General features: G+C 45.8%; 1 protein-coding gene across 1 annotated transcript; it reads left to right on the top strand.

The window, feature by feature from the left end:
- Positions 1 to 6,861: 6,861 nt before the first annotated feature.
- On the top strand, positions 6,862 to 10,231 carry LOC102920994 (granzyme B-like). The gene is made up of 5 exons (XM_006993463.4): positions 6,862 to 7,063; positions 7,635 to 7,782; positions 8,198 to 8,333; positions 9,123 to 9,383; positions 9,982 to 10,231. The coding sequence occupies exons 1-5, from the start codon at positions 6,880 to 6,882 to the stop codon at positions 10,123 to 10,125; spliced, it is 873 nt and encodes a 290-aa protein (XP_006993525.2). The 5' UTR covers positions 6,862 to 6,879; the 3' UTR covers positions 10,126 to 10,231.
- The last annotated feature ends 268 nt before the right edge of the window (positions 10,232 to 10,499 follow it).

The following is a 10,499-nucleotide window of genomic DNA, read 5'->3' as shown; positions in this document are numbered from 1 at the left end:
CATCCCGGTGACCCCCTCTTACCCAGGTTTAACCACGCTTAGGGCCTAGGAACAGCAGCTGTGCAGTAAGAGAGTAAGTGTGGACTCTGTGTCCTGATGATCTCCCCGAAGAGAACCCAGGGCCCAATCCTAGGGATACATCAGAGCAGAGCATGAAGTTCAGGGAGCTTGGTAAAGATTGACAGACCCTCCAGGGTGCCACACTGTCCCTACAATCGCCCTAGCTCTGCCCCTCTGATCAGCTTGAGGGGAAGATCTCCCTTCTTTAAGAATCTGTGAACTGGGTTGAGGAGGTCCTGATGAGAAACAGAGCTGGCATGACCCACACCACCTATTGCAAACAGCGACCCTGTAGGAAAGTGTGGCATTTTGTGAGATAACTGGAAATTCTCGTCTTCTGACTAGATTCAGGATTGACTGATGGTTGCTGCAGGGTTTTGTTTTTCTACTATCCAGCTGGTAGGATCGGGGACTCTGTTTCATAGATTAATAAGGATTATTCATATGAGTCGATGTTTCATCTTACCATTGCTTTTGTTTAGTAAGGTGATGTGAGGTCTTTTTGCTTAAATCTGTGTAGGAAGCTACATTAAATGTGAGTCACACTAGGTACAAATCTAACTTGAATGTAATGTAAGCTTGTGTATGTCACAAGACTACTCTGTCTATGGATCATAAATGAAATTGTTTCATAAGTCACCATTCTTCCTCTCTTCTTGATATCCAGCTTGTGCCAGCATCAAAAATAGAACAGAAACACTACTCAGAAGAGGAGGCGGAAAGATTAAGAGCCACTGTGGTGGATGACTTCAAGAAAATGGTTTTCCAAGTACAATAGGCAGATGGATGTAGGAACTCCTAATGATTGTGATAACATGCAGAAGACCTGCAAAAATTCAAGCCAGACAAAACCCTGTCATGGAAGAATGGAGGTGGGCATGTAGTCGGATCCCTGCCTGAGGAGTTTTGACATCTGATTGCTGCTGGGAGAGGGAGAATCAGCTTTCTTTAACGGTGTGGCACCTGGTATATTGATAATACTCGAGGGCAGGCCTCATGCTCAACACAAACAGGACTCATTGAAGGAGAGAGCAAGAAGAGAGTGAGAGAAAGAATAAACTTGAGTTGGGTGGTTAGGGAGGTAGGGCATGATCTGGATGAGTTGGGGAAGAGGGATGATATGATCAAAATTCACTATTTGATATTCTCAGAGAATTATTATTATTATTATTTTAAAAAGGAAGACATTTCGTTAATAAGAACAACAAAAACCACAAACAAACTTGTCTGTTTTGAGAGCTGCCATCTGAAAGATGGGGAACACACTTTCCCCAGACAGACTAATGTACAGAGGAGGACAAGGCTCTCCCATTTCTGTCTTCTTTTTTCCTGTATACGAGAACTCAGAAGTATCAGGCATCCTTCATGGGGCTACACTTTATCACTTCAGGAACAAAAACTTAGCTGTGTCACTGTTGTTGCTATGTTGATGTGCATTTTTCTGTTTATTGAGACAAGGCCTTACTTTGGAGCCTTGGCTGCCATGGGATTTATTATGTAGTCCAGGCTGGCCTCAAACTCGTGATCATCCTGCCTCTGCGTCTTTCAGCAAATCCTACCTGCGTGTGTCTGGTAAAATGTTTGCTTAGCGTGCATGAAGCGTTGAACTCATTTCCAGCAATAAGTAAGCAGGATGTGCTAGTGCACACCTGTACCCCCAGAACTCAGAAAATCAGGCATCCAAGGCCATCCATGGCTACATTCTGAGTTCCAGAGCTAGCATATATTAGATCATGTCTCAAAACACCAAAAATAAAACAAAACTTGACATAGATGAACATTTCTTGAACTGCACATGATTAACAAAACAAGTTACAAAATCTTTTGTGTAAATATAATCCTTTTTATTTTTTTACCTCCTCTGGACTGGGGAAATGTAGAAGCCCACGTAGGGTGGGCATGATTCATCTGGTGAACACAGCCAGGGCTGTTGGAGAGCTGGGGTGTAGAGGGGATGCTCAGTCTTACCCTCTTGGCACCTCTCTGATCTCAGGCCAGCTCAGAGTTTCTTTTTAAGTTCTGTTTGACACTGAAATGGGCACCTCACTGGCTCCCAACCCTACTTCCTGCCCATCTGGTTGACCTTGATCTGAGCCAGTGCCCCCATTTCTCCTGAGCCCCTGTTTTTCTATCAGGACTTTTTTAATGGACTAGAATGATGCCCATCATTCTCACGCCTTGCCTGACAGACTCTGAGGGACCAGCACCTACTGGCTCCAGAACACAGTCATAGAGAGTAGCCAGACAAATCTTCCCCAACAACATTCAGCCCCATCTCACATCTACATTGGCCATGAGGTCAAGCCAATGTCCCCTGTGAGATCAAAAGTCATTACACAGGACACTCAGTAGCCGCAGCCTCTTTACCAGTTTTAATCACCAATTGCAATGTGGTTCACTGTCCTCCCAGGCTCTAGCTGCTGCTTTAGTGAGAAAGAATCTTGCCACAGAAGGACTACTTTTGTGATTAATAACCAAACAAATAGATATTGAGCATCTACTAAGTGCCAGGTACAGGACATTCAAAGGCAAGGATGATGGATGCTGTCAATGCCTTCATGAAAAAGTCTTGAGGACTGTCATCAGAATATTCCCAAGTGGGAAACCAACACAGATGAAACCATCTTGCTTGAGAATAATAGCATTTGTCTCATAACCTACAGTTTTTATGTATTGTCATGTTTGAGCCCAGACAGCAGTATATGGGGTTGGAAGTAACATGGAAACTTTCTGGTCTGGAGGTTTCCAATTCTATACTCAACAGAACCTTGCCACTGTGTGAGGGGGTAAATCTGGGAGAACAATAAAACCAAGGCAGTTATCCTTGGGACAAATTCAACCAGCAGAGGCATTTCTAGGATGCCCCAAAGAGCACACAGGTCACTACAAACTATGATATGGAATAAATACCATATATATTTATCTTCCTTAAATAACACCAGATTTGAGGGGATTCATGTAGTACCAGATAAAAAAGGAAAACAACCTACATGGCTAGTTTGCAAGCCCACAGAGACCCTTGGAACCCAAGCTATGAAGTGAGACACTTTATTACTACCAGGCCCCATTGTATCCTGGAAATTCTAGCAAGACATGACCAGCAATCATTCTCTAGAAGACTTGATGTCAATTTGGGTCATTGCTTTGGCGTGAAGCTTAGTCCCAGTTGTAAGTGAATGCCCCCACTCAAACACACACATACACACACACACACACACACACACTCTCTCTCTCTCTCTCTCTCTCTCTCTCTCTCTCTCTCTCTCTCTCTTTCACACACACACTCTCCCCTATACACACATGCTTTCTTTCTTATGTACACACACTTTCTCTTTCACACACTCTCTCTCTCACACATATTCTCTCTTTCACACATATACACATACTCTCACATATTCTTTCTCTCTGTAACACACACACACACACACACACACACACACACACACACACATACACGGTCTATACAAAACCTATCTTCACATGGGAGAAATTCCTTCTTTCAGGTCCCTACCACCCTCATGTCTTGTTGCCCTTAAAGACCTTTACACAAAACTGTCTTACTGAACAGAGCCACCTTCATAAGGAGGGAGAGCAGCTGACTCCTGATCTTCTGTTTGAGCACTGAAAATACTCCTGAGAAAACATGTACCAAGATCGTGCTTGGAAAGATTGAATGAAAGGATACAAACAGCGCACTTTAGCAGCAATATGCCTGCACACACACACACACACACACACACACACACACACACACTCACACACTCACACACATACCCATATAAATTAATGTACAGTTTAATACACACATGTATATAAAAACATATATAAAGGGTATAGATTTAGTTTAGTTTAGTCATGAGAAAAATGCATGAGAGATAGCTAGGTAGATAGCTAGCTAGATCTTAGATGATTTCAATTAATACCTTAATATATATATATATATATATATATATATACACGTATGGATGTATATAATTTTTCTGAGGAAATGCTTCTACAGTTTAATTTTTTAAACCTCATACCATAGTTCACATTGCCTTTTGATAAAGATCATGCAGCCTAAATTTTGGCAATTAAGCTCCACAACTGAAGAGGAAATCCATATAATGTGACTCACAACTGCCTGTAACTCCAGCTGCAGGGGATCCAATACTGAACGGACACTGCATCCATGTACACACACACCACACACCACACACCACACACACACACACACACACACACACACACACACCCCTATATAGATATAACTTACTGAGTCCACTTAGTGTTGCTTGTATGTATACGCATTTAGAGCTGACCACTTGGAACCTGTGAAGATTGATTCTCCCTCACTTAGCAGCCATTAATTGACTGTAGCTCTGTATCTAGGAGTGGGGCCTTGTGCTCTCCCCGACCCACACTGGAGTGTCAACCGGTGTCATTGTGCAGGTCTTGTATAGGCAGCCATCTTGTTTAGATTTCATGGATGCAGCTCCCCTGTTATATATAGAAGACACCATCTTTCAGAGGACCTCCTAGTCCTCTGGTTTACATGATCTTTCAGGCCCCCCTTCTGTCAACTTCTCAGAAACGTGTGCGCAGGAAATGTGTTGTGGGTATAACAAGTGGGGCTGGGCACCCCACAGTCAGTTGTTCTCTGCGTTTTGAATGGTGTGTGGATGTCTGCAATGGTCTGCATCTGCTGCAAACAAAGCTGATTTGATGAGGAGTGAGAACCACACTGATCTGTGATGTGAGGGTTGTTACTAGAATGTAGTAGCTAATTGCACTGCTTTAGGAAAAGCTCCTCTGCTGGGGTCCATGACCTCACAGCCACAGGTCGTGGACTAGATTTCTAGTATCAGGCATGAATTCTTCTCACTGAGTGGACCGTAAGTCTAACTAGACAGCTGTTAGTTACCTCCAGGATGTAAGTGCCCCTATTGCACCCTTGGTGTGATGGTCGTTGTGGTTTTAGAACAAGGTAGGACTATTCATTGCCTTTTGCATTGGCAGCTAGCATAGCACCATTAGCTATTATGAGAGCTGGTCCTCAAGGTGAGGCTTCCAGGTCAGTTCCAGCTTGAGTCTTCCAAGTCCTGTGTCAAAAGTGTATGGTGTGTTCAAACATTTTTATTATTCTGCTAAGAAACTAGTTGCATGAGGGAGGATTTTATTTACTAAAATTTGATTATTTTTCTCTTAGGAAAGACCAACCTAAAGTGCCTTTGACTTTGTCTGGCTTGTTTTCATTCATTGACAATAATGAAATATAACCAAGGAGATGGTAATTTGTAAATGCTGTGATGGGGTGGCTCTTCAGTCCCTGTGACTCGATACACTGACAAAGATGACATTATTGAGAATGTTCACAGAATGAGTCCAAACCATTGTCTAGTGTGGTAGTACAGGTGAAATGATGGCCTTTTTGATGGGTTTTGCTGTGTCGTATGAGCAACTCATTGCTGTCTCTAATGTCGGAATGACTTGATTCGCTCCTGTATCATGAGTTGATAGTTTGTTTCCATGGTTCCTTGGTTATTACAGGCTGACTTTTTAATGAATAATGAATATCTATTGATATTTAATATAAAGGATGTTAATTTGTACTAAATAACTATTTTTCATTCTCTGGACAGAATATAAAAAACACTAAGAGGAAGTGGGGGAAACAGCAACTTTGCCATGGAAGCATGAGGACCTGAGTTCCAATCCTAGAACCTGTGTGAAAAGCTGGGTGTGGTGGGAACACAATCTGAGCTCTGGGGAGACGGAGACAGACAGATACCTGAGGTTCTCTGGCCAGGCAGTTTAGCCTAATCACCAAGCTAAGTGAGAGACCATGCCTCAAAAAACAAGGCAGACAGATCCTGAGAATGACTCCCAAGGTTGCGCGCATGCGCATGCACACACACACACACACACACACACACACACACACACACACGCACACGCACACGCACACACACACACGCATGCACATGCACACACGCACACACACACACGCATGCAAACACGCGCGCACACACACACACATATATACACACACACACACACACAGAGAGAGAGAGAGAGAGAGAGAGAGAGAGAGAGAGAGAGAGAGAGAGAGAGAGAGAGAGAGAGAGAGAACAATTGCTGAGTTTTTAGCAGCCTGGCTTGCTTTCTTATATTGCACTATATCAGTAATTTAGTGACCTAACTGTCCTTCAGGAAACTAGACCTTTCCCAACTTTAGTTCACAGTGGGACAACTGTGAGCTTTTCTGAAGAAGCAGGAATGACTCAGGCTTTGGTCAGTCAGGGGTTCAGCTCTCAGCCTGCAGCAATCTCTTATTTCATGTCAATAAATGTCACATGTAGGTGTTTCATAAGAAAGGTCTTTGTCACATGGACCTTTTGAAGCTCTGCTGCTAAATAGGTTGAATAGTGTTTGCAAGGCCTGTCTGTTCTAGCCTTGTCCATCACTCTACCATTGCCCTCCCCAAACTGTACTCTAGTCATGGTTGCCCCTGGTATACCCCAACTAGGTGGTCAGCTCACACTTGGTTCTAGTACAACAGATGAGCTTCATTGCACATCTGTCCTTTTGGACTGAGCATTGTGGAATTGAGATCACTGATCTTGCACCACTGGGAACTTGGGTTTCTGGGACTCTGATATCATACCCCTCAAACCCCACCCAGTACCCTTGTGTTCCTGCCATGGGCTGTACCTGGTGGCTCTGAGTCATTAGCTGTGGGTCCTGCTGTGGTTACTTCATGATTCTCACACAAGCACTCAGAAGACGTCACCAGGCAGTGGCAGCAGGGGTGGGAACTTTCATAGAAAGCCTTCTGTGATGGAGCATCATAAAAAGAGAGGGGGCACAAGGTTGCCGAGCTCACTCCACCTCCTTCATCTCCTAGAGGTTACAGGAGAGAAAGGACAAAGCCCCAGGTGCTGGGACCTACTGGGTCTCCCAGAGAGGATGAAGCTCCTCCTGCTCCTGCTGGCCTTCTCTCTGCCCCCCAGGACAAAGGCAGGTGAGTAAGCAACAGCTCCCTTGGTGGCCTAACCCTTCTGTCACCAGCAGTGGGAGGACAGAGGCCTTTCTCAGGAAGAGCCAACGAGTGCCAGCCCCTTCCTGAGCCATACTTGTCATCTGGAAAGTGGGTTTTCCTAGAAGTCCATGGTAAAGGGTAGGAAACCTGCAAAGCAGAGAACACTATGCCAAATAGGATATAAAGAAAGAGGATGCTCCAAAGTGTGAACTGAAGCCTTGGCCCCAAGAAAGCAGGCATCACAGGGCTCAGGGGGTGGGGCACAGTTAGAAAGTCTCTGGGAACAGAAGTCAGGGGAAAGACAGGATGAGTCCTTAGCCTTTAGTTGCCCCCCAGAGACTTATGCATGCCTCGAACTTTGTGGAAGAAAGATTGCTAGACCAAGACCTACTTTTCTCTCCTTTTTGAGAGGGAGATCTAAGGGATCTTCTCTCAGCCTGCTCCTAACTCCAGGCCTCCCTGGCTCCCAAATGCCTAGCAAGTCTGGAGCCATTACACAAAGCCCCTCCATTGGACTAGCAGGTGCACACAGGAAAGTTGGCTTTTTCTTCAGGGGAGATCATCGGGGGACATGAGGCCAAGCCCCACTCTCGACCCTACATGGCTTGTCTTGAGATCACTGATGGAGATAAAACTCGAAGGTGTGGTGGCTGCCTCATACGAGAGGATTTTGTGCTGACTGCGGCTCACTGTAATGGGAGGTAAGGAGCAAGAAAGAGTCCATACCCTCCTGGGAACATTCCATGGCGACCCTGCCTTCTTCCTAAGGAGCTTGGGAGGAGAGAGGGCCCAGCATCTCATGAGTGAGAACCAGGCTGGGACCAGAGTAACAGCTAAGGAATTGAGCATATTTAGATCAGAGTTAGCATTGAAACACAAACCAAACAATACAATGTGCTTTCCTAGCACAAGGACTCTGGGCAGTGTGGTGCAGGTACTGGTGCTCCAGAATTCTATCATTTTTATGGCTAAGAAGCAGAAGGCACAGTCACTCTTGTCCCTTCAGTTTTCCTCAGCTAGGGTTCCACCATGGCCAGCACGGCCTGCCCTTCACACCTCCTGGGCTGGATCCTCTCTGATTCCACATCTCTTATCTACACTCTGCTCTCTGCGCAGCAAAATAATTGTCACCTTGGGGGCCCACAACATCCAAGAACAGGAGAAGACCCAGCAGATCATCCCTGTGGCAAGAATCATCCCACATCCTGGCTATAATAAACAGAAAAAACTCAATGACATCATGCTCTTAAAGGTGAGACCTGCTACTGTAGCAGGAATCTTAAAAGTTCTTATTAATAAAATCAAACCTGAGGTGAGTTATTGGGGTCCATGCTGGTAGATCAGAGAAACAGAACAAGCCACAGCTATCTCACCTCACCGGATCCTCAGCTGGTCTTGTCTCCTCAGACTGGAGGCCTCTGAGTCCTCATCCGGAATGGGTCTCAGCTGAACTGCTGCTCAAAAGCCTGAATGCTTAACCAGCCAAAATCTTAACCAGGCCAAATGCTTAACCAGCCAAATGCTTAACCAGCCAAAATCTTCTAGTTTCTGGTCCTCACATCTTATATATCTTTTTGCTTTCTACCACCACTCCCTGGGATTAAAGACTGGCTTTCTGGGATTAAAGGTGTGTGTCACCATGCTTGGCTATTTCCAATGTGGCCTTGAACTCACAGAGATCCAGAGGGATTTCTATCTCTGGAATGCTAGGATTAAAGGTGTGAATGCCACCATTTTCTGGCCTTTGTATCTAGTGGCTGTCTGTTCTCTGACCCCAGATAAATTTATTAGAGTACACAATATTTTGGGGAACACAATACCACCACATTTCCTCTCTTTTTGTCTAAAATTAAAAAAGCTTATAACTAATACAAGAAAAACTATCCAATAAGCATATACAATATGCTACTCTCTTCCTGGTTCAGGTATCGCCCCTCCGTTTCTCATCCCATCCCTCCCCTCCCTGCCATCCTGGCTTTCAAGGTGTCCCAGGCCAGCAGGCTCCTGGCTGAGCTGGTCTCTCCTGCCTCTTCCCCAACAGCTGGAGAAGAAGGCCAAGAGGACTAAAGCTGTGAGGCCCCTCAACCTGCCCAGGCGCAGGGTCCGTGTGAAGCCAGAGGAGGTGTGCTCTGTGGCTGGTTGGGGAAGGATAGGCCCGGAGGATGAATTATCAAACACACTCCAAGAGGTGGAGCTGACAGTACGGAAGGATCAGGAGTGTGTGTCCCACTATCCACGTTTTTACCACAAAGCCAATCAGATATGTGTGGGGGACCCAAAGATCAAGCGAGCTTCCTTCGTGGTAAGTAGGATTTTCATACTCTCTGGGCTCTGTGGTTTGGGAAAGGCTCTAGAGACCAAACATCAAGGGAACTCCTTTGTGTGATCTTTCTCACTGGGAACAGCAGTAACCAATAACTAAGTAGGGCCTTCTGAGCTGACAAGGAGCCACAGAGAAGGCAGCTGGTATAAAAGCAGGATTTGCACAGATCTCCTGATACCCAGGCCCAGGCTTTAGAAAGCTGTGTCCCTGCCTGTGTCATTAACACAAACAGGTGTCTCCACAGAGCAGACACCCACTTTTGTTCATGGTCTTGTCCTCGATGCTCACATCAGGCCCACTCACCTGTCCCCATGTTCTTAAACAATGGCCTGGACATGAGGGTCCCACACACCTTCATAGAGAGTGGATCACAGACCTGGAGAAAGGGCAGAGGTTGGGCTCAGGAGGGAGGTGAAGCAGTAACCCTGTCCACAATCAGAGCAGAAAAGCCCTGGGACACCCAGGCCTGCCCTCTGATCTCCTACAAGCAGAGCACACAAGCCACACTTCACTGAGAGGGGGTTTGGGACCAGGGTGAACAACAGCTCAGTTCCCTGTGCCCCCTCTCCATTCACAGGGGGATTCTGGAGGGCCTCTCCTCTGTAACAAAGTGTTTGCCGGCATCGTCGCCTATGGAAGTAAGGATGGTTCAGCACCAAGTGTCTTCAACAGAGTCTCAAATTTCTTATCCTGGATAAAGCAAATGATGAAACGCAGCTAACTCCAGAGCAAACCAGACTCCTCTCTGACTCGGCATCTTCCCTACAGCTGAGTCCTGGATTGTCCAGGAACAGAAGCCACAACTCAATAAAGTTCTCTTTTATCAATTGGAGTTTTGGTTTCCTATAACAGGGATCAACTCTGTCTTGGCAGGCCAGTGGCACACTTCTGCTCTAAGCTCACCTGACACCATACACTCACCTCCCCCAAAGCTCAGACACAGCCATTGCCAGCTCATTTTCACTGGTCCCACTCTGCAGTGCCTGCCCTTCTGACAGACTAAAGCTGAGCTTGGGGGGTCTCTTGTCCTGGGGCCTAGGGTGAACTTTTTTCCTCCTCTGTGTCATATGGAAGAAAGGAGAGGGAAAGCACCAT

The sequence above is a fragment of the Peromyscus maniculatus genome, chromosome 9, assembly GCF_049852395.1.
Source record: "Peromyscus maniculatus bairdii isolate BWxNUB_F1_BW_parent chromosome 9, HU_Pman_BW_mat_3.1, whole genome shotgun sequence".
NCBI classification, from domain to species: Eukaryota; Metazoa; Chordata; class Mammalia; order Rodentia; family Cricetidae; genus Peromyscus; species Peromyscus maniculatus.
The sequence above is the reverse complement of the archived record's forward strand: the minus strand, read 5'-3'. Positions and strand labels throughout refer to the sequence as shown.

What these genes read in the sequence shown, in the direction of transcription:
- LOC102920994 (XM_006993463.4), top strand. Translation starts at nt 6,880, where the DNA reads ATGGAGCATCATAAAAAGAGAGGGGGCACAAGGTTGCCGAGCTCACTC. An exon ending in GCGGCTCACTGTAATGGGAG is followed by an intron (nt 7,783 to 8,197) that starts GTAAGGAGCAAG and finishes CTCTCTGCGCAG; the next exon opens with CAAAATAATTGTCACCTTGG. An exon ending in ATGACATCATGCTCTTAAAG is followed by an intron (nt 8,334 to 9,122) that starts GTGAGACCTGCT and finishes CTTCCCCAACAG; the next exon opens with CTGGAGAAGAAGGCCAAGAG.